This window comes from Salarias fasciatus, chromosome 4, assembly GCF_902148845.1.
Source record: "Salarias fasciatus chromosome 4, fSalaFa1.1, whole genome shotgun sequence".
NCBI lineage: Eukaryota > Metazoa > Chordata > Actinopteri > Blenniiformes > Blenniidae > Salarias > Salarias fasciatus.
In genome coordinates, this window is record NC_043748.1 from 20,353,216 (window position 1) to 20,377,390 (window position 24,175).

The following is a 24,175-nucleotide window of genomic DNA, read 5'->3' on the forward strand; positions in this document are numbered from 1 at the left end:
TGTCTCTTTGACAACTGGGCAGTCATTCTTGCAGCACACACACACACACACACACACACACACACACACACACACACACACACACACACACGGAGTTGTCTGCTTTGTGATTTCCTCATTAACTTCTCTGAACGTAACGAGTCATCCAGCCAGGTTCTGCGGCGCCTAACCGCCGGCTCTCCATGGCAACCCCAACTCCTGCCTGTCGCCTCGTGAGAGACGAGGGGATGAAGATGTTTTCCCATTTCCGCCGCCGGTGGATGTTTCTCCTGCAGACAGGCCTGCTGGAGGCAGCGGCGGCGGCGAGCTTTTAGCTCCCTCTGCTGCAAGACGGCAGAACGATTCTCAGCACAGAGACAGAAAATGGAACATTCTGAAAACAAAAAGCAACTATTTAAAAAGAGAAGCAAATTTTGCATAACTTTCAAAGATAAATGTGTTATCAGGGATGTTAAACACATTTTACTTAAGGAGCTACATCAAGGTCAGTTCCATCTGGAACCAGAAAACCAGACACATATAACCTCTAAATTTAAACTTGAAAGTTTTTGTTTTTCATGGCGCAGAGTAGACATGATATAAAAGTCTAAATTTTCACAAATTAGTACTGAAAATGATGTAATCTGAACATGAAGCCAATTATAAGCAACCTTTCTGGTGCAGAATATTCATAAATATAAAAATGAACAATGCAGAGATATTCACAACCAAAATCAGAGCAAAAAAGAACAGAAAAATAAACCGAATGCAAGAAAAAAGCCTTTAGCTTTGAATTTCAATGTGTTGTTCAAAACATTTGAAGAACTAAACTTTTTTATTTCCAGTTTCAACTCAATTTTATCAACATGTGATTTAAAAGATGGTTTTCTGGAAAGAATAAAAGTTGAATGTTTAAGGAAAGCTTCGGGGCGATTCGGTTCCAGGGACCGGCGCTGGCTCGGCGCTGGCTCGGCGCTGGCTGAGTCACGGCGCTCAGTGTCTCAGTTCCATCTCGGAGAGTTCAGTTGATTAAGCTACATAGAGAGCATCAAGTGAAAGCTCATGGACGGCATCGAGGAACAGTGCGGTGGAGGTCAGAGGTCAGCCGAGTGGGCGTCTTGCACGGCGACCTGACAGAGATCAACAGCTGACTCTGATGAGTAATTTGTATTTTGAGGTCTCAGTAGCATCAGAAGGCCATTAGTATGCAAACGAGCTGTTTCCACTCGTTATTGTTGCGTCTGCTAATGGGTGTGTGTGTGTGTGTGTGTGTGTGTGTTTACGCTACACCTACAGCTCGAAATGAGGCCCAGCTAATGAATGGAAATGAGGTGCGGAGCAGGTTCTGGAAAGTTCGCCCTGGAAAGTGTCACCGGCGGCAGAGGGAAAACACTTCGGAGCCGCATTATTTTCGGCATTGCTCTTACCCTTTTGTCGGCTCCTTGTAAAACAGCCGAAGCATAAACGCGACTCGCTGCCCTTCAGCTCTTCCCGCGACGTGACGGGGAGAAGAAACCGAGGAAATCCTGGACGAGGATCAAAACTTCTGCATCGCTTCTTAAGTGGCCCTCCGGTGGAGCTGCCTAATAAAACCACTTCCCCGTTATTTGTTTCCCCTCACGCTCGTCTGAATCATTTTTATATCCATCTGAGAGCAAACAAGGGTTCACTCTCACCCTGAAAGGTTCGACTCCCACCAGCGAAGCAAAGCAAAGCTCCTTTGAAGACGAATCGCTCTGGATGGCAGCGTGTTTACCGGTAATAACCATTTTCTTTTAAAGCGTCTTGTGGACCGAAGCCAGAGACGGAATCCAGACTTCATCGTAGCGGAGCTGGCACAACACTTCACTGCGGAAAAACAAGCACTCAGGTCGCCGGCCGGGTTCGTCATCCTCCAGAAATCTACTCTTTCTGCTTGTTGAGAACAAGATGAAGGATGGCTCAAGACAAAGACACTTTTCTCTCTCTCGCCGGAGTCATGAAGAGTTCAAACTTGTTGAAACTTCTACATCTTGACGGTGCCGGATGTCGACTAAAAGACAGGAGCTTGTCTGTGTTAGTATGTCGATTGCGTGCGGAGTTCCCCAAGGTTAAATCCTGGGTCCACTTCAGTTTACAGCTTCCAGGAGCTCAGACGGTCATGAATATGCAGACGACACTCTGATCTTCATTTCAGCTGTCATGTAGTTGTCAGCAGCAGACAGACAAACATCTTCTATCCCTACACTCATTATTTTTCCCATTTTTTATAAGTGAATATATATATTTCTGTCTTCCTGTTCAGTATTTTAATATAATAAAATCCTTCCTCATGAAAAGAATCATCAACCCATAACAAATATGAGAAGAGTATTGTTCAAAAGGAGGAAAAATTGAAGTGTAGCGCAAACAACCACTAAACATTTAAACATTTAATGATCATGTCTTTTCACATAAATACAGTCAACTAAGCTGTTGTTTTGGATTTGTAGTAGAAATCTGACAAACTGGTTTCCGAGTGTAGTTTTCAGGATTCTTTTCGAGCGCTGTGGCAAATATTGTGAGCGCTGGAAGCAGGAATGTCAGATCTTAACTTCCTCTGGGATTTCAGACGAGTCCACATCTGCTCCGATCAGCCAAGCTGTCATCAGGTGAGGAAATTCCTTCCAGGGTGAAGCCGAGTTCTCCGCTCAGGCAGTGGAAACACACATTCCTGTTCATAACAGCACAGTGGAGATGTGTGTGAGCGCTGATTTGTAGCATTTCGTCAGGATTTATTGCAGCACGTCTTGCTACAGCCTTGCTTTAAAAAAAGAAGAAGCATAACAGTGGTGCAGGGCGTGTTTTGATTGGCTGATGGCCAGAAGTGACGCCACGCCGTAGAGGCATCGGAGATAAAGAGCAGCGTTTGACCCCAACGCTGCTCTCTTGACAGGGTCTAAAAGTGAGTCTGTTTGTGTGTGTGTGTGTGTGTGTGTGTGTGTGTGTGTGTGTGTGTGTGTGTGTGTGTGTGTGTGTGTGTGTGAGCTAACAGCTCTGCAGTATCATCCGGAGGCAGGACTCTGGGACTGAAGAGGATGATCACAGGATGATTCATAATCTGAGACACACATGGGATGACTGTCCACTGTCACACACACACACACACACACACACACACACACACACACACACACACACACACACACACACACACACGTTTCCTCGCCAACATGCTCATCCAAGTCCCCATAAGTGAGGTTGGACCTCACAAGTGTGGAATGCCAGCACCTCTCAAAGCCCATGAAGTCAGCAAAACAAGGACGAACACACACACACACACACACACACACACACTGAAGCAGGGACCTTCAATAACACCATTCCACGTCCAACAGTCTCCATCTTGTTTGTGAAAGGGTTTCTTTATTTCAGAACAGGGCGCTGCATGACAGACGAAGACAGCGGGACGTGGACAGGAGACGACGACGGCTGTGGACAGAGCAGCTCCTAGACGAACCTTTCCCTGGATGCTGTTTTCTTACGATGCGCTCAGCGGCGGGGATTCACACTGCGGCGCGACAAGCGATCAGCTCCAGCAGCCAGCTGGGAGAAACGTGGCGGTACGGCGTCGAACTCGCCGGTTATCGGTTTCATCTCTGAGCGCTGTGAACGCAGATGGCATCTCACACGTGTTCAGACCTGACGGCTTCCCCCTGAGGAACCGCGGAGCGCAGACTATCTGTGGGGCGTTCTGACCTGCCGCCGAAAACCAGTCCGCTGTGAAAAGACTGACACTCCCATCAGAGACGGGAAGAAAATTGCTAAATGGACTTCTGCCGCCGCAGATAAAGGCCGTTTCTGTTCCTCCATTTACACTCGCTGCTCTTCATCGCCATTAGGAACCATTCAGAGGTTCAGTGTGACCCCGGCGTCTTTCACCAGTAGCAGTGTAAATGAAGGACGGAGCGCTCAGACTCTTCTGCCCGTCACACTGAACCACCCAGAAAGTTGAAATTCAGCGATGAAGCTCCATCAGGGGAGTTTCACTTTCATTTGCTCAATTGTTTTTGAAAACAGTGTGTTTTTTCTACTTCAAACTGAATTTGAACTAAATAATCAGAAGCACAAAAATGTTTTCAACGTTTTGTCACCATGAAGTGGGAAAGCTTTTTGGATTATATAACTGTCTTACTCTGCAATCAAATTTTTAAAAATAGTCAACAACTCTTTCTGCACATAGATTTTGCAGTAATTCCCGTTATATCATTTACCTCCACTCAGTTATACTGTATGACTCCACACTGTTGATTTGTTTGAACTCAAAACAGAAGAAAAGTTTGTCTTTTATCATGAAATGAAAGTTATGGATTAATTATTTAATTGGATGATTGGTTCTGTGAGGAAGCAGACGACATACATGTTGAAAGGAGCATATTCTGGATGTTAAACCACTCAGAATGTACAAAGTCATATTGACAGTGCAGCCGTTGTGCACAGGCCCAGAAGTTGAATCTGCCACTTTCTCTTTTCCTTGATAAACTTTTTCTTCTTCAGAATCATCAGCTGGAATGGTGCAAACACGGATAATGCTGTATCAGCACGAGCATTCATCACATAGTGTCATGTTTATTCCATTTTCTACTGTGGAAAACATACAGAAAAAAAACCAGGGACTGATTCCTCTGCACGACACGCTGGGTGGCCAGAAGTATAAACCGTTACAGGAGAGAAGCTTGTGGAGTGAATGCCGTCCGAGCTGAACGTGTGACGCTCGCCGCTTCGGTCGAGGCTCGGATGTGAAAGCGATGTCAGTCTCCTGATTTAATGCGAGAATTACAGAACAGAGACGTTCTCCACACGGGCGCTCGCTTCCTTTGAAGCAGAAACACAGACGGGAGATGAAAGTTGCGTCTACAATCGACGCCTGCAGTCGATCCCGATCACGGCGTCGGCGTCACTTTCTCCACTCGCTTCTCAAACATTTTTAAGAATACAACATGTTGAAAAAAAAAAGCACATGAAGACGTATCAGCACCAGGTGATTAGTAGCAAAGTGTACCTTTAGAGTTTAACACGTGAAAATACAAAACTTTCACTGTGTTTCAGGCGTCCGTTTACACGACAACGGCGCTCGGAGCAACTTTTTGAAAATGGTTACATAACCATCACTTTTACTCCCATTGCTAATGCTTAAAACGCCCACTAGTGGAAAACAAGCTAACTGCATCCCTGCTGCCGTTTCCTTGGAAACGGGCATGTTTTCAAAAAGTTGCCATGTGAACGCGATCATGAGCGTTTTCCCTCAAGACATTGTCGTGTAGACGGGGCCGAAGAGTCCAGCATGTTTTGTCCTCAACATTAAAGCGTAGTTTATTAATATGGCTTCCATACGAGAGGTGGACGATATATATTAAAACATTTCTCAGAATCCTTCAGGCGATTACAACCACCGGTAGATTTATAGAAAAAAAGAAACATCTGAGTGTCAGAATGTCCACCGAGGTGTGATCGCTCTCTCATCTTTGGCTACCTGCTACCCGGAGTGTGTTTTTACAGCATCGGCTTCCTCCTCCTCCGTCAGCGTGCAGACCTACACCACCTCCACGTAGTTGGCCGGGTAGAGCCCCTCCCAGCCGCCGTCCTTCATCCCCCGGCACCAGCCCTGGTCGTCCTCATCCTCGACCTTCAGGAACTCCTCACCTGCACAAAACACACACACGCTTCAGACTGCAGGGAATACCACGTTGGCCCGACTACAGGACGGTATTTTAATCCATAAATTGTATTCTCAAAAATGGGGTCGTATTACCATATTGGCCCGAATATAAGACGACTCTGATTATGAGACGGCCCCTGTCTTTCAAATATCATTTTGTGAAAATAAAGATATGTTGAAGACAATAAGGCTACTAATAAAACAACTTTTCACTGTAAAATTATTCTTGGAAAACTCACAACAGAGATAACAATTCATGTGATTTAAGATCAAGAAATATTACTGCAATATTAAATAAAAACATTGTTTTCTTTCTCAAAATTTGAGGCTATGACTCAGTGAATAAGCAACAAATAACTTCAATAACTGCATTAATGATGTAAATAAAATTATAACCATCAGATTCAAGTTCTATTCAACTTCATGAGCATTAATGATTCAGTCTAATATATCTTGGCGGCTTGGCAGTGGTTTGTTGACACTGCTGCGTTGAACCGTCAGTTTAAACTTCACCTCTGCTGTTTGCTCACTTGTAGCGTTCGAACTCCTTCGTTCCAGATGGTCATGATTCTTCATTTTGCATCAGATCACTGAAGCTTCATTCGCTTCCTGGTCACCGGTACTTTGGCTCCATCTAGCGGCGCGGATGTGTAACGACAATCTAGTCCTCCATTATACCGTATTGGTTCGAATATAAGACGATATTTTTTTTTACAGAAACTGTATTCTCCAAAATGGGGTCATACTATAATTGAGGACTAGATTGTCATTACACATCCACGCCGCTAGAGGGAGCCAAAGTACCGGTGACCAGGAAGCGAATGGAGCGTCACAGTGAAGGTTTGCTTGTATGTTCGCTAAAACGGTCTACAGCAGGATCTGATGAAAAATGGAGGAACGTGACCATCTGGAACGAAGGAGCTTCAACGCTAGACAAGTGAGCAAACAATAGAGGTGAAGTTTTGATGCCAACTTTCACTGAGTCATAGCCTCAGATTTTGAGAAAGAGAATGTAGTTTTTTATTTAATACTGCAGTAATATGTCTTGATCTTAAAGCACATGAAATGTTATCTCTGTTGTGAGTTTTCCTAGAAAACAATAAAAAAGTTGTTTTATGAGTAACCTTATTGTCTTCAACATATTTTTATTTTCACAAAATGTTTTTTGAAAAATAGGCCAATACAGCAGTTTTCAGCTTCGGTACGAGTGTTTCGGTCTTCAGAGGAGGATTTTAAAAGCTGTGCGTCCCTGAACCCGACCTGCCATCCGTCAAAGAAAAACCAAGCTCCTTCATATTTATTCATCTCCTGCTGCTTCTCCACGTTTTCTGCCTCACCGGCTTTAAACGACAGCTCGTCCGTCTCCTGGCCGACGTAGTCGTACAGAGCTCGGACTCTCACGCCTCCGATCATCACGCCACTGCTGAAAGAGAGAGAGGAAGACTCTCAGGGAGGAAGCTGAAACCCATCCATCCATCTTCCACCGCTTATCCGAGGCCGGGTCGCGGGGGCAGCAGTCTCAGCAGGGATGCCCAGACTTCCATGTATCCAGACACTTCCTCCAGCTCTTCCTGGAGGATCCCAAGGCGTTCTCAGGCCAGCCGAGAGACATAGTCTCTCCAGTGTGTCCTGGGTCTTCCCCGGGGTCTCCTCCCGGTGGGACATGCCCGGAAAACCTCCCCAGGGAGCCGTCCAGGAGGTTCCATCCTAAAGAGATGCCCGAGCCTCCTCAGCTGGCTCCTCTCGATGTGGAGGAGTAGCGGCTCTACTCCGAGCTCCTCCCTGATGACTGAGCTCCTCCTCCTGTCTCTAAGGGAGCCCAGCCACCCTACGGAGGAAGCTCATTTCAGCCGCTTGTATCCGGGATCTTGTCCTTTCGGTCATGACCCAAAGCTCATGACCATAGATGAGGGTGGGAACGTAGATTGACCGGTAAATCGAGAGCTTTGCCTTTCGGCTCAGCTCCTTCTTCACCACAACGGACCGATACAACGACTGTATCACTGCAACTGCTGCACCGATCCGCCTGTCAGTCTCTCGCTCCATCCGTCCCTCACTCGTTAACAAGACCCCAAGATACTTAAACTCCTCCACTTGGGCCAGGGTCTGTCCACCGACCTGGAGAGGGCAAGCCACCTTCTTCTGGTCGAGGACCATGGCCTCGGATTCGGAGGTGCTGATCCTCATGTCTGTCGCTTGGAACAGGTCCGGTCAGAGTCGGAAGCTGAAACCTTCTGGGTTTTTTAAATGGGTGATTAGACTCACCTCTTCTCAATCGGTTCTTTCTTCTCCACTTCCTTCTTCCCTTTTTTCTCTTTCTTTTCCGGCGTCCACTCCTGAAAGATCAGAGGGTTCAGACCAGACAGCAGAGCTTTAAAGCGCTGGATTCCCGGGGCCGGTCGGAGGAGCGCGGACCTGGAAGTGGGGCCAGTCGGTGGGCATGCCGGGGCCGTGGGTGTTCCTCCACCAGCGCAGGTCCTCCTGCTCGTCGATGGCCATCAGCGTGTCGTGCAGCTGGCTGTACACGGCTCTCACGCTGGACATCGGGAGGAAAAGCTTGATTTCCAAAGACGTTCATCTCTCTTCCGTACTGAACACTCAAACTTATGCATTGGTAAACCGTCTCCATCCAGCAGGATGCTAAGTGAAGCATTACCGTCAGATTAATGGGACGCATCGTTCCTCTCATCTACATAATTCCCCTTTTAAAGTCCCAACATATTTTAAAAAGTAATTAAACCGATTACTTCCTGCGTGAGAGTGGATGTGATTTCCCTGCCGGCTGATCTATCGAGCAGCGGTGTTTAATTAGGAGCAGACGAAGAGGGATTATTGATTTCGGCGTCCGGCGGCTTACCTCTCGTTGCTGGTGATGTCCAGGTGCTTGTGGATGGAGAGGAAGGCCTGCTTGAGGAAGACGATCCTCTTGCGCTCCTCGTCCTGCGACTGGTCGAAGATGGACTCCATCTCCTCCATGTAGCGCGGCGCGTAGCGGTTGACCTCCTCCAGGACCTTCTCGTAGCGGGAGCGGACCTGAGAACGCAGCGACAGCGAGTCCACTTCCTGGTCTGCAGGTTTACCTCCGAGGAAACCGAGTCTGTCACTTTAGAACAAATCAGATTCTTCTGGAGAAAATAAAACATCTTAGAAAATTATTGATGCAGTTTCGCTAAACAAACTAATTTTGCTTTTTCTTAGCTTTTGAAGCATTTCTTAGCACTTTAACCGATTCATGTTGGCTTGTTATTTGAACCATTTTGACTTTTGGACATTTTATTTTCTTGCCATTTTTAACCATTTGACCTGTTTTTACTCAATTCTTGAAAATTTCAAATATTCCAGATCATTCTTTTTTAACCAGCACTCCTTCTCGCACATAAATGTTCTAGTTTTTTAGAAATGTTAGCTTTTTCTTTCTTTTGCAGTTCTAGCAGTTTTTGTCTTTTTAACCATTTTCTTGAGGAGAATAATTTTCAAAATAAAGCTGGTATGCAAAGAAAAGTTCAAAAACAATTATTATAGGATGAACTTTATTCTGCATACAGTCTGCAGAAAGCTTCAGAGGAGCCGATCCGGAGGAAGTGAAGAGTCACAGGTTGCAGATTCCTGGTTAGATGTTTAGAACCGACAGCGCTGTGTGTGTGTGTGTGTGTGTGTGTGTGTGTGTGTGGGACCTTGTCGGCCTCCTGCTGCACCAGCTGCCGCTCCTCCTGGATCTTCTTCTGCTTGTCAATCGCGACGTCCGGGTTCCCCTGGGCGTGGGCCTCGCGCTCCCGCGCCGCCTGCTCCTTCCGGCTCACCTTGTGGTACGCCCGCCTGGCCTTATCCAGCTGTGGAGACGGCGAGGCAGAGCGTCACCGCGGCGACGCCACAGATAAACCACACGAATGAAGACGCAGAACGCACTCCTCCCTCAACAGACACACACTCCGGCCTTGTCGTCTGAACACACACTCTGAATGGAGGCCGTCCACCTAATGAGAATCCATTTGTGACGCTACAGTCACTTCTACTATGTATGAAATATTGATTCCCCAAGGAATCCGTGTGTGTGTGTGTGTGTGTGTGTGTGTGTGTGTGAGATGCATAATCATGTCTTTGATGGATGTTCCTCGCTGCTTTCAGATCACAGTCCAGCAGATTTAAGCGGCGTCCTCTACACACACCCGGAGGAAAAGTTCTAAGATATTGACTCAAAGGTCAGATTTTACCAACATTTTTTATCTTTTTTTCCAGGAGCTTTTCCGTCTGCGAATCTTTTTTCTGTCATCTGATAGCCTGCCGTCTGTTAGCTTCATGGGAGGAATGTGATCATCTTGCTCTGGAGCGGCCTCTTTCTGCTGCAGCTCAGTTTAAACTTCAACGTGAAAATAAGTACTGAAAGTATTTGTCACTTTTTGAATTCAGGGTCATTTTAATATATCCACATCCAGAGTCACATTTCTTAGACAAACAATAAGTTTATGAGGTGAAAACACATTTAAAAATGTATCTATCAAAGAAAAAAAGTATTGGCTTCAGGAATATAGACCAAAATGCTTGAATTAATTTCATTTGTTATTGAAATTAGTATCTACTAATTACAATGAGTCTTTGTTTACATGTTTTCAAGTGAAAACAGAAAGCTTTCGTCGCATTTTGGGTGTCAGTTTACAGTTAGATGTTGTAAAATGTGAAAAACAGGGTCACTGTAGAAAACTGGCCTCTAATAATCCCAATCTGTTTTACTTTCTGTTTATAACGCATCGTGTATTTAGATCCAGATGAGGGATGCTATAGAAAATTCTGGGAAACAAATTTTAAACAAGAAATGTTCCTTTTTCTTTGACGTGACATAAATTCACAGGAGATTTCTGTGGATATTGAGCATTATTATACTGATTGTAGAGCTCTGTAGCAGTGCCTTACAAAGGGTTCATTTCATTATATTTACTGGTTTTATTTCTGTTTCTACTTTCATTGTTATTTCAGTTTTCATCTTCCTGTTTTTTGGTGCTATATAAGTAAACTTTTCTTACTTACATCAATGTGAGTATTTGTAATGTTTTACTTTCCATTCTCTCATAAATCGTCTGTGTTCTGGTTTTCTTTGTTGACCACCTGAACCGTGATGATGAATAATCTTGTATTTGGAGGCGGAAACACAGTCCTCACCTTCTTGAGCCTCTTGGCCCAGGGCTTCTGGGCGCGGGTGAAGCCCGTCTCGATGTCCTGCGTCTCCTTGAAGCCGCCGAACAGCTTCTTGTGGAAGGAGTCCTTCTGCCAGGTCCGGACCCGGTCGCCGTCCTCCGACACCAGCGAGCGGCAGACGGAGGCGTGCAGGGCGGCCAGGCGCTCGGCGGAGGACAGGAAGCACTGCCACGCCTTCATGAGCGAGCCGTACAGCGGACCTGCGGGAGGACGGGGTCACCCGGGGTCACGTCCTCCGAGCGGAGGTCAGAGGTCACGCATACTCACTGGAGTCCACCACCGGCTTCCACTTGCTGCTCCACTCGGCGAGCTGCTGGGCGTACTGCCGCTCCAGCCGCGCCCGCTCCTGGAAGCACGCCACGATGTCGCTGCAGGCCTGGAAGGCGTCCTCCGTGCGCCGCACCGTGCGCTGGTAGTTCCCGGGCTGCCGGAAACAGAACCACGAGCCTCAGGTTTAACCCCTCCGTTCACAAGTAGCCCATGTTTTATTTAATTCCAGTGTTTAATTCGGGATCTTGGCTGATTTTCGAGAAAACAGAAGCGTTCATCTGCTGGCAGTTTGTTTCTGGAACTCTGGAAACTGCTTGACAACCCGAATTAGGAAAACATATTTTACACAGTGAAACTCAGAAAATCACTTAGTTTGAGTCTGTGTTTACTCTTCCAGGATCTTAATGAGTCAGAATGAACAGAAGAAATACGAACAAAAAACATCTGAAACTTTCAAAAACTGACTGTGCACGATCTTAAACTACATGATCAAAGCACCCAGCTGATTCTATTCTGGTCAAAACACACACTGCCTTTCTTCTGGCAGTGTTCGGGATCCGCCACCTCTCCTCATGACACACTGACCAAGCCTGTGTCCGAATGTCCAGACTGTTCCCTCTGTAGGGCACGACATAGTGAAGACGCCATTTATGTCCAGATAGCAAAAAAGAAGGGCCCTAGAAATTTCCCACAAAGCATCTTGAAAAGTAGTGAGCATCGATGGTCCCTAGACGGCTCGATATTACCCATCGTGCATTGCGAATCTATGTATGTATGAATGTACGAAATGAATTTCTTCAACGATTAGAAAGATGACAAGGAAAGTAAAATGCAGAATAAGAGCACATTTAAAAGAAATATTACAAATGTTTTTTGTGTCGTGGAATTACGTCTTCCAGCTGGGGGTCACGTGATCAGCGCTGAGGGGAAAAGTAGGAAGCTGCGTGTCCGAATCGCCAATGGATTCAGGCTCTATAAAGTCCACTATGTAGTCCAGCTCTATGTAGTGACGGAGAGGTGAGGGCAGAGGGGGGACATTCGGACACAGCCGTAGACTCTCTTCACAGCTGTGAAGCGTCTGCAGTTGAGGTCAACTCCCACGTGCCGCGGCGGGCGCTTCGGGGCGCCGTCGAGCGGCCGCATCCGGTCGGACGGGGAGCGAAGCCGTGAGGGCGTCAGGGAGTAGAAACACATCTGAGGCCGGCGTGATGTTTGAGGATGTGGAATCTGGAGGTCTGTGCCATTTTCCTGGCAGCCGCCGCTCTCCGTCTCACTTCCTGTCAGGCCGGATCGCCGACACACGGGGACAGCTGCCAAGGGTTTCTCCACGCCATGGCGAGGCAGACGAAATTGTCAAGATGTGTGTAAGACGATACGTGAGCAGGCCTCTCCCAACACACACTCCCGTTTGTCAAAGACTGAAATCTTTGCGTTTGTGCAGCTAAACGGCCACATGGTGGCGCTCCATCAGCCAGTAATGAATACAGAAAGATCTGAGCAGTTTTTATTCTTCTAGTTGTGCAGATAGTTTGTTACCAGGTGAGACTGGTTCAGGGAAAATCTGTCTTCATGTGTAAAGCTTCGGCAGAGATGGATTCATGGGAGTGTGTGGTGAACTCCAGACCTCCTGCAGCCGCTGCAGAAGGACGAAACTCTGCATTTGAAGGACGGAAGGTTCAATAAACCAGTCCTGGATAGAAGACTGTGAATGACATGATGTGCTACGATCCTGTTCTTAACCCAGCCGTGTCCAACATAAGGCCAGTGGGCCAAAATCAGACCACAACAAGCTCCAGTCTGGCCAAACCACCAAGCAAATTATTGCATTTTTCAAAGAAAACATTGAAAACTTATCCTGTCATCTATTTGTCTTCAATAAATTCCCATTTTAAGCCACTGATGTGAATGAAAACCAAACCTGCTCTGAAATATTTTAGCTACAGAAGCGTTAAGATTTCTGCAGTGAAGTTGTTTTCACGTCTCGCGGCTTCCATATAAATCCACAGCGGTTTGAAATGAGAGTCTGACACGTCTGAAACGTGCAGCCGGGCTGTAAAAGTCATTTACTGCGGGCCAAACAGCGTCGTGGCAGCGCTCAGTGCGCCTTTAATGAAACACCGTGTGTTTTCTGCTTTAATCAGAATCAATTGCAGAGCCTCCCATCAGTGTTCCCGCCTCCCCTCCCCCTCCCCCCTCGCCTGTGTTGTGGTTTGCACCGACTCCCCCTGCTAAACAGAAACAGCTGAGGAATCCGTTTCGAGGCCGGCGGCGAGGCAGCGGCGACCCAGTTGGCCGGGCTCTGAGGCAGACGCTAATCCGCTGCGAGAAACTCGGAAACTAAACGGCTCGAAACGCGTCCTCCGAAAAGTTCCATCTTCTAGATCACATCTGGAGTCTGTGCTGGAAACATCAGTGGAAAATGAGCTCAGTTAGAGCGTGAAACACTGAGGATGAGTCAGCTGATCAGCAGCTTCCATGTCAAACTGCTTTAAAGAATGGCTGACTGGGCGGGACGATGGCGGCTGGACCTCCACCAGAATCATCCCATTGCCTCACCGGAGCTTTTGGACGGAGGAGAAATGAAAACACAGGATTCAGAATTAAAAACGGCGTGCCAGGTTTCATGCTGGTGTTTTATATCTCTCACTTTGTTGGGAAACAGGAGGAACGGTTCCAGTAAATGAAAAGGTTCGCCTGGTGGAGATGAAGGGAAGTCGCCCCACTGTTAGCAGCATTAGCATTAGCATTAGCATTAGCATTAGCCTGGATCCACATCAGTACGTTTACATGCAGTCAATATTGGGGTTAAGGTCAATATTCCAGTTTCTGAAACATTTGGAATAACCCGTTTACATGCTCAAACAGACAGTTACTCCTGTTTACATGACCAGGAAAATCCCCACTGCATTTTCAATTCATGCCACTAGGGGTGCTGTTTGCATGTTCAACCTTATTTTACACAGACATCACAGAAGAAGAAAGGCGCTGCAGGCTGCAGGCTCTCTCTGCATGTTGTGAGAAAAAGACTGTGGCAGGACATGGTAAGATGTTCAATGATGCGATGCAGCGTTTTTTCAGTAAAAGAAAATAACTGAATGATCGTTTCCCCACATTTTATTTACTTAGTAGCAGCTAAGCTGTATCACAAGTAGTTTGTATTCTCAAGAGACCAGACTCCTTGTGGATAGAACATGGCAGAACAGTATTTCCTGTCCCTTTCGACCGGGATATTCCGATGCGCCTTTATATGACCAGGAATTCAGGTTGGAAAAGGAGTAACCCAGGGGTAATATCCGGGTTTTTAAAAACTGGAATATGGCCATATTCGGGGTTTTGCAGGTGTTTATATGGCTGTGCACAGCTGGGTTATTGTGAATATTCCGGTTAAGAAAGGGTTACTGCCTGCATGTAAACGTTCTCAATCTTCGACGCAATCGCAGCCTTTAAATCTGAGTTTAAAGCTGTTTCTGTCAAGAAGCCAGATTACAGAGCATCTTCCTCATTCACTTTTACTGGAGCTGGCCTGGAAACACATCCAGCACATCAGGAGGCGTCCAGAATTACAGGAGGGGGGAGATGAAAGTGGGGCGGGGCGGCGGGGGACGGAGGCGGCGGCGTTACAGCGCCGGCGCTTTCCCATTACACGGTGTGTGTGTGGCGAGTGTGAACGGAGAGCATGGAACTCAGCAAAATGGAAAAGTACAGCAGCGAGAGGAGAAATGAAACATGAAATCAGGGCTGGAGTCATTCTCTGTGATTTACTCTTGAACAAACGTCTCAGCTCTATTTGAACTGAATTATGGGTTTAATTTCCATAAATGTTTGTGTCGCCTGATTGAAGCAAGCTGCACCAACACCTGGATTAACCTTTCATTTCGCCTTTTTATTGTAACTACTTTAACGTGCGGGACACCAACAAATCCAGCCTCCACATGGTGTTGAAGTAGTGAAGATTCTACAAGACAACGGCGCTCAGAGCCGCTGAAAACTCAGCTTTTTGGAAACGTGTGTGTGTGTGTGTGTGTGTGTGTGTGTGTGTGTGTGTGTGTGTGTGTGTGTGTGTGTGTGTGTGTAAAAGGAGCTGTAAACTGGCATTTGTCTGAGGCCGGCCAACACAACAACAATAACAACAACAACAACAACAACAACAGTAGCTCATTAAAATGTTAAGAAATGTTTGCGAATCGTTTTGGATTTCTTGCTGAACTAATGAGCGCCATTTCAACTGTGAGAGATCAGAGGAGATGTGTGTTTCTCTGTGTGTGTTTGAGTGTTTCCCGAAGCTCATGCTGGAAGAGCAGGTGGAGTTTTGTTCCGACGTCTTTCTTTTCCTTTATCTCAGTTGAAACAGGACTGTTTGAATAAATATCAAGCTCAACCTCCATTTGCACAGCGACGTTATCATCACAGAGAATCATGGAATCATACTATCCAGATACAAATATCATTATTTTAACATGAGGCTCAATATCATGTCTTCGATCAGGATAGAAAGACTCTGTTGGGGCACAGGAGGAGGAATATTCTCAGAAACAGCAGTGAAAATGGAAAAGGCTTGTCGTGGACCCCAGAGATCCGACCCCGGAGCGCCGTCATGTAAACAGACGATCAGATCCCTGATGAGCCAGGAAGTATTACTAAAGCCTTCTCAGAGAAAGAGCAGCAGAACGCGAGTCGAGCACAGTGGATCCCGTTCACATGTGAAAAAAAAAAACAAAACAACTGAGAATAGAAAGAAGTGCGGCCTTGTTTACGGAGCTCCGCCGCCTGAGGGACGATCTGAGAGTGTGTTATGGCTGGGAGCCGCTCCAGACTGCAGACGCACCGGGAAAAGATAACTCCTGTATCTCTGAGTGCTATCACGAGATGCACAGACCAGGGCAAAGAACACACACACACACACACACACACACACACACACACACACACACACACACACACACACACACACACACACACACACACACACACACACACACACACACACACTGAAGCCGCCTCTGAACCCTCACACCCCTGTGAACGGCTGAATCTTCCACCTACCATCCAGAAGCTGCGGTTGTTGACATCCTCAGGGCTGCTTTCAGACGACGGGGTCGACATGCTGCTCTCTGCAGGAGGAGAGAATGTGTGATTAGCTCCGGCTGTGCGATCGCCCGGCCTTTTAATCTGCACGCTGACCTTCATGTAATCATCGCTGCTCTGCGGTAATGACGGCTTTGGGGCTTTGGAGCTACGGTAATGTTTAAAAAGAAGCTGAAAACGCTTCACCTGCTCAGGAGTTGGTTAAAAAATGATTTCCTGCCTGCTTTGTGTCTATTTTGTGAGAAGTTCATAAGTTTTTATAAAGTCAAGAGTTGATTTGGTATTATATGCTGGAGTACAGGGTCTCCTCCCAGTGGGACATGCCTGGAACTCCTCCCCAGGGAGGCGTCCAGGAGGCATCCTAACCAGATGCCTGAGCCTCCTCAGCTGGCCCCTCTAGATGAGATGTGGAGGGGCGGCAGTGTTTCTGTGGGGAGAGCAGTCGTCCCACAATCTGGAGGTTGTGAGTTCGATTCCTGTCTCCCACTGTCTGCATGTCGAAGTGTCCTTGGGGAAGACACTGAACCCTGAATTGCCCCCACTGTTGTACGTCGCTTTAGACAAAAGCGTCTGCTAAGTAAAATTGTAAATAAAAAAAACTGTAAAATATGGAGGAGTAGCGGCTCTACTCCGAGCTCCTCCCTGGTGACTGAGCTCCTCCCCCTGTCTCTAAGGGAGCGCCCAGCCACCCTACAGAGGAAGCTTTTTTCATCCGCTTGTATCCGGGATCTTGTCCTTTCGGTCATGACCTTTAGGTGAGGGTGGGAACGTAGATTGACCGGTAAATCGAGAGCTTCGCCTTTCGGCTCAGCTTCCTCTTCACCACAACGGACCGATACAACGACCGCATCACTGCAGACGCTGCACCGATCCGCCTGTCAATCTCAAGCTCCATTTGGTTTGTTTTGGTTTGATTTAGTCTAGTCTAGTCTGACCTGGTCTGGTTTGGTTCTCTCTGGTTGGGTTTGATCTGTTTTGATCTGGCTGCTTTTGTTCTAGCCTGGTTCAGGCTGTTTGGTCTGTTTGGTCTGGCCTGGTTTGATTTGATTTTGGATAGTCTGGTTTGGTGTAGTTTGGTTTAATTTGGTCTGGTCTGGCCTGGTCTTGTCTTGTCTGGTCTTTTCTGGTCTTGTCTGGCCTGTTTTGGCCTAGTCTGGTTTAATTTAGTTTGGTTTGGCCTGTTTGTTTTGGTTGGTTTGTTCCAGTCTGGTCTGGTCCACTTTGGTTTGATTTGGTTTGGTCCAGTTTGGTCTGGCTTATTTGTTTTGGTTGGTTTGTTCCGGTGTGGTCTGGTCTGGCCTTGTCTGTTCTGGTCCGGCCTAGTCTGGTTTGATTTGGTTTGGTCTGGGCTGGTCTGGTCTGGTCTGGTCTGGTCTGACCTGGTCTGGCCTAGTCTGGTTTTGTTTGGTCCAGTTTGGTTTGGTTTGGCCTGTTTGTTTTAGTTGGTTTGTTCCGGTCTGGTCTGGTCTGGTTTGGTTTGGTTTGGCCTAGTCTGGTTTATTTGGTTTAGTCCAGTTTGGTTTGGCCTGATCTGGTCTGGTCCAGTTTGGTTTGATTTGGTTTGGTCTGGTCTGGTCTAGTTTGGTTTGGCCTGTTTGTTTTGGTCGGTGAATGAAAATGCTAAATGAAGACATCAAGGTTTTCTAACATCAGTATTTTCACATTAACAACATATCAAGTGAATTTCTTCCATTAATTCCTTTCTTTGTGACTGTTTCACTCATTGCTTCTTTCTAATTCACCACTCTGTCAGCCAGTACTCAGTTACTGCTTTTGGATCAGTCCAGTCACTGATCCATTGATTTCGTGTAGAAACGTTGAAATGTTTCAGCCGGTTCATAATGTTTTTGACAGCTTTTTTTTTCCTAAGATCTTTAACAATTCATCCGCTACTTGGACTGAATCATGTGATGCTGAATTATGTAATCTGTAACTTTGAAGCAGCTGGTTGAAGCGTTCCGAGCTCGCCGGATTATTTAGCTCACATCTTCTGGGTATTACTTTTGGCTGACTGTCTCTGCTGCTGCTGCTCAGTCTTCTGGACATAATTTGTGATTAAAACAGGATTTCTATTCCCCCGAATTACTTGAGCTTCGGCGTGCCTTCGGCGGGAAATCGATACCATAATGCGCCGCCGTTTGAGGCCGGGTGATATGAAGACATTTAATATCCTGGCACACAAACGAGCGCTTGTCAGGATGGATATGAGGACAAACAGCAGGTGGCGGTATAATGGTACCGGAGGAGCAGATGTGAGCCAGCAGAGGACGGGAGGCTCGCCCTCTCCCAGCATTCCCAGCCTGGAAACACGAGCCGTCCTAAAATAAGCGGGTCAGCCGGGGTCGGCGCGTCCTATCATCTGCTCTTCCCGCGCCGGCGGCCTGATTCGGCCTTTTTATCATCGATAAAAGAAGAGCTGCGGAGCTGCTCCCAACATGTGAACCGGACGCTGACAATAGAGCGGCTCTCACATGGCGGCAAGGCGACGGAAATGCCTGGAAAACCCTCTCAGAGTGGATTCAGCCACGCCGCAGAACATTAAACCTCTTTACAGGATGCACATTTCATTGAACTTTGTTTCTTTGCTACTATTTATAGCCTTGAGAGTTCCTTTAATGCAGGATCAGGGGCCACATGCAGGCACATTTCACAGCGGGAAAGTAGTGTCCTAACTTTTAAATTGAAACCAAAGTAGTTCTTTGTTGATGCACAGAGGATATGAGATGAAAATATTGATATTTTTATCTAAAAAAATAATAACAAGAATCTCAATATGAAGCCAGTTTTAATGAAAACTGGTGCAAAATACAGTAAAACGTTGAAAAAAATCAGTGTTTTCTGATAAACATGAGTTTGATGGGCCGGTTTGGAGCCTCATGTGGGCCAGTTTTGGCCCACAGGCCTTATGTTTGGCCCACTGTGTGTGCTGGTTATAGTTTACTTCGCTGTCTGATGTTTTGGTATCACGTTTTGTGGTAGTTCACTGAATTCTCAGACAAATTAGAAGTTGAAACACTGATTTTTCTGTTTTTTTTTTAATCTGATCATGAATAACGTGAAGCAGGATTGCTGTTCTTTCTCTCCACTTCTCACAGAATCGTTTTAAGTTTTGAAGAACGGCGAACGCTTCCTGCTTTCTGGTTCTGCAGCTGAACTCCACCCAGACAGAGCCGCCGTGTCTCTTCTGTTTTTCCACCCTGCAGCCATCCCTCCTCACGGCTCACAATTAGATTCAGACATTTTTCCCCCCTCTCTCTCTCTCTCTCTCTCTCTCTCTCTCTCTCTCTCTCTCTTGTTCACGGGGCATCACATGCTCCTCTAACAGAATAAAGTCATGCCCCGCTCTCCTCCTCGGTTCCCGGCCCGGGATCTGCAGGAGGGCACAGGAACGACACCCCGCCTCCTTCTTTGACCCCTGACCCCGACTTCCTGCTGGCTGCTTTTCCTCGGGGGGCTCGGCCGGATATCAAACCCTTCAGCGTTCAGACGGACGCACTCTATCGATCCCGCTCTGGGAACATCCGGTGTTGCAGCAGCAGAAGGCAGTAAAACGGCCTCCTGGGAGTGAAGGACAGAAAGTCCGGCGAGGAGGAACACGAATCATGAGTCGTTGGGTGGGTTCATCGATAGGCACTTCGTTTATACGACGTTATAGTGACGTGGCGTAGACGTAACCAGACCATTAGCCTGGTAAACGAGCCCCGCCCACTCCACATCCACATTTGGATTTTGGAGCTGGGGAGGGTCTGGGGACGAGGCGACGGAGCAGTGCGACGCCCGATCCAATCAGCGTTGCGACTTTTTGCTTCCACATTTTTTTGGCAAAACCAGAAGTGACGCCATCACAGCGCCTAGCTTCTTCCAAAACAGTCATGGTGGAGATGCGGAAATAAACATTAACCATCGTCTGAAAGCTGCAATAAGTAAAGTCACCGCCAAAATGCCAAGTATTACAACAATCAGGCCAGAGCCAGAGTCTGCGCCTGGTGAGGTTCTAACAGGAAAAGACGTTTTTGCGTGTCTTTGCGTGTCGAGAAGCTAGAGCTAAAGAGCTAAAGCTAACACTGAGAGAAGCTAACGCATTTTGATGACGTATTTGTTTTGAAGCGCTGATTGGCTGAAGTGAGCTGTCAGTCAAAAGAGTAACCGACGCCCCCCGCACCAAGTTTGTACTGCCATGTCCCCAGACCCTCCCCAGCTCCACAGTCCTAATGTGGATAAGGAGTGGGCGGGGCTGGTTTACGAGGCTAAGGGTCTCATTGGAACCCATTCAGAAATGCCGATTTTCAGAGTTTAAATGAACATATAAAGCGCCCGGTTTCTAAAGTTGTTCTGGTCTTGATCACTAGTTTCTACAACCATGTTGACTTCACCAGACTCTGATTTTTACATAAATCATTTGCTGATTTTATTTTATGAGTTCAAGTTTTGCATGAATCGCCCCGTCACAGCGCCTCCTCTGTCCACGTGATGCAGTCACATGACAGGCTGGACCAATCAAATTGACATCCGGTTTCAGAGACGTCCTGCTCAAATCAACACACCGGACGTCAGAACGCTGTGAGGGGGACGCCACCTAAGTTTTGTCCATTTTTATAAACTATCCGAGAACAACACAATAAAGCATTAATGATGGCAGCAGACACGTCTCTACTGAGCATGTGCAGAAACACTGTTCACTCCAGTCTATCAGACAGCAGAGTCAACGTTCAAAAAGTTGCTGTTTTCAGCGACTCCATGCTCCGTTGTCATGGAAACGGTCAACTGAAACAACAGAAGTTTTGCATTTTCGGTGGAAAAGGTGATGTAAACAGTTCATCGCCCAGGCCCCGGTGTGTGTGCGTGTGTGCGTATGTGTGTGTGTGTGTGTGTGTGTGTGTGTGTGTGTGTGTGTGTGTGTGTGTGTGTGGTGGTTGGGTTTCACTATCCTCTGTTGAGCTGGCAGAACATCAGCAGTGTGTGGGGGTGTGGGGGAGGGGCGCTGTAAGAGTCATCCAGCAGAAAACTGCAACACGTTATCTTTTAAGAAAGTGTGTATTCATGAGGCAAGAGCTGAAGCTTTCCTCACTCCGGTTGTTTTTCATGCGCAGTGCACGAGGAGGTCAACTGGAATCAATTAGTCTTCCTGATGGGCTTATCAAATCCGATTTCTCAGCCTTCCTCGCCAGCTGAGGCTTCATCAAGAGTGGTAAAAACCGAAATATGCATGAAATACAATAAACTGGCTTCTTTTGTTTTGCATTCATGTGCAATCTTTGACATCTGCAATGCATAGCCGAGCATTTATGACTTCTTTAAAGCCCACGCAAAGTGTTAAAATGTGAATATTTTCACTAAAAGTACAAAACTTCAAGACTCACCGCCTACCAGCACAGCTCAGTAAGCAGCATGTGTCCTGCAGACTGAACTTCTGGGTGTGTTGGAGGAAGGTTCGTCCTCAGAGTTTATTCTGAAAGTCCGAATGAAGGCGAACTTCTTTAAAAGTTCAAAAAATCAGCCTCGTTTGAGTGGTTTATAAAGTCCATCTGGAGAATCGGACCGACCAAACTCTTTCACCCCCGGTCCCCTCTGACACACACACACACACACACACACACACACACACACTCCTCCCTCTGTCCTCATTTCATCTGACACACATAACTCAGCAGACAGTGAAATGGAGAGAGGGATGAAGAAAGGGGCGCTCCCTCCTCTCCCTCCATTCAGACTCACCCCTCTCCTCTCCTCTCCTCTCCTCTCCTCTCCTCTCCTCTCCTCTCCTCTCCTTCTTCTTCTTCAGACCTTCTCCTCTTCCAGCAGACTCCTCCACCCTCCTCCTCCTCTCCCTCTGCTTTTCCACTCGTTCTGGACGCCGCTCTGCTCTTCCCCTTTCTCCGGCCCACTGTTTGTCAGATGAGTTGGCTTCTTTCTCTTTTTTTTCCTCCCCTTTTCCCTCCTTCTCCTCCCTCCTCCTCCTCCTCCTCTCTCTCTCTCTCTCAAACAGCTGCAGGAAGCCGGCTCTTCTCTCCTTTCTAGTGGTTTTTCTTGCTTGTTTTAATGAGGCCTGTCGTTTGGTGTGTGTGTTGTGAGCTTTAGCAGGTCTGCTCTCTGTGTGTTTTACTGTTTCACTCAGCAGAACGTCCTGATCGGGGAAACGCCGCCGTGCTCGACCCCCCCTCTGAATCCCCCCGCCTGCCTTCACAGCTGGAGCACACATCCGGTGTGTGTGTGTGTGTGTGTGTGTGTGTGTGTGTGTGTGTGTGTGTGTGTGTGTGTGTGTGTGTGTGTGTGTGTGTGTTAAACTCGGATCTGCTTTGAAGTCAATACCCCCTCTTTCAGACCCACTCCTTCTTTATTTTTTTTTAATTCAAACAAAAAAACAGGTAAACAAAATTCCCATTGGTCGTTCCAGTATTTTTAACATCATCATTCTGGAACATTCCACTGTGAAGCCAAACTATAACCATCACACACAACATCGGGAGCCTTCAAAATCACCGTATCTGATCATGTAGAAGTTAATCTGTGTTTCTTCATCTTCTTATTTTAACCCCGTCTGGAGAATAACAAACAAAGAGCCTTTCTTACGTGTCTGACAACATGTTTGTCGCATGAAATTCAAATCTTCTTCTTTATCCTATACATTCTGTTTTGACATGTGCAAATCTGGTTTTGTCAACATCGAAGACCCCGTATGAACGACCACGTTTCAAGTGAAAATTTAAGTCCGTTTCAAAGGAAATAACAGAAACACTGAAAATGATGTAGTTTTCATGTTGGGCCACTAATGGGTGTTGTTGTTTTTTTTCCAAACCAGATAAATGTGCAGAGAAAAATACACTATAACTCTTATTCATTGCTATTAAATTGTTGTTACATTGCTGTTACATTGTTATTACATTGTTATTACATTGTTGTTACAGTGTTACTTCTGTTACATTGTTGTTACATTGTTACTTCTGTTACACTGTTACATTGTTGTTACATTGTTACATTGTTACTTCGTTACATTGCTGTTACACTGTTACTTCTCTTACGTTGTTGTTGCATTGTTATTACATTGTTATTACATGACTGTCAACTCAAACAACCAACTCCAGGAGAGTCTGGACTGGGAGTCTGGACCCTCTGGAGGAAACATTGTTCTATTTGTAGATCCTCTGAACATGTGCAGAACTGTTTCCTCCGGTTGTGTTTCACATGAGCAGAGCGGCGTTTTCAAAAGGCCGTGTTGTTTTCAGCCTGCCGTGTGAGCGAACTCACCTGGAAACGCAGTGCTGCGTCCGCCTCTCCGGTGACGTGACGCTGAACCGGTGAAACTCGGCCGTGTCTGAACACGCCGAGCGGCTCGCCAGACATCTGCAGCCGAGGAAGCAGTAATCCCACGTCAGTGATCCTGTAATCAGAACGTGGAGGGAAGAGCCCGGCCCGGGCGCATGGTGACGGCGCTGTGGGATCCTGTTATTAAGGCGAAGCAGACGGAGAATGTCAACATGTGTAATCAGGTCCCGGCTAAGTGCTGTTATGATTCCTGCACTCTGACAGGATTTCTGGAACAAGCCGAATGTGGAAAACTCCAACAAAACCTGTTGTACAAGCAACAGTGTCTCCATTTGAGTAATGACGATCTGCTGATGGCCTCCAGCGTAACAGATTCTCAAGCATAGCCAAGTCATTATAACTAGTTTCCACAAATATAATGGGATATACTAGTATGAGTCTATTTTAATAACTTGTTGATCTCTTTCTGTTTATTTTACACAAACTGTGTCAGTGTATTTAACCTAAACCATGAAAAAAACCATAGGAACTTGTGAAATAACTGCACGTTTACACACAACCCTAATGATTTGAGTTAGAAATGCCTTTTTTCCTGTAAATGGCACGTGGATTCCAGAGTTTGGCCTCTTCTGTTGCTTCTTACTTAAACGGTGTGGTTTGATCAAGCAGCTGACGCTGCTGCACAGAAGCTGAGCTTCACAAACTAACTGT

General features: G+C 46.6%; 1 protein-coding gene across 5 annotated transcripts; it reads right to left on the minus strand.

The window, feature by feature from the left end:
* Window positions 1-4,550: 4,550 nt before the first annotated feature.
* Window positions 4,551-23,467, minus strand: LOC115386470 (protein kinase C and casein kinase substrate in neurons protein 3). 5 transcript variants are annotated; one of them, XM_030088753.1, is made up of 10 exons: window positions 23,447-23,467; window positions 16,160-16,227; window positions 11,114-11,270; window positions 10,811-11,046; window positions 9,331-9,486; window positions 8,514-8,689; window positions 8,072-8,192; window positions 7,922-7,992; window positions 6,994-7,079; window positions 4,551-5,640 (listed from the first exon to the last, which is right to left on the minus strand). In XM_030088753.1, exons 2-10 carry the CDS (start codon window positions 16,217-16,219, stop codon window positions 5,531-5,533), a joined length of 1,173 nt encoding a protein of 390 aa, XP_029944613.1. In that variant the 5' UTR covers window positions 16,220-16,227; window positions 23,447-23,467; the 3' UTR covers window positions 4,551-5,530. The 5 variants fall into 5 exon arrangements, with proteins under 5 accessions (XP_029944613.1, XP_029944614.1, XP_029944610.1 ...); XM_030088754.1 differs by lacking the exon at window positions 23,447-23,467 and adding an exon at window positions 21,917-22,079 and having other exon boundaries at window positions 6,994-7,076; XM_030088750.1 differs by lacking the exon at window positions 23,447-23,467 and adding an exon at window positions 21,917-22,078.
* Between the last annotated feature and the right edge of the window lie 708 nt (window positions 23,468-24,175).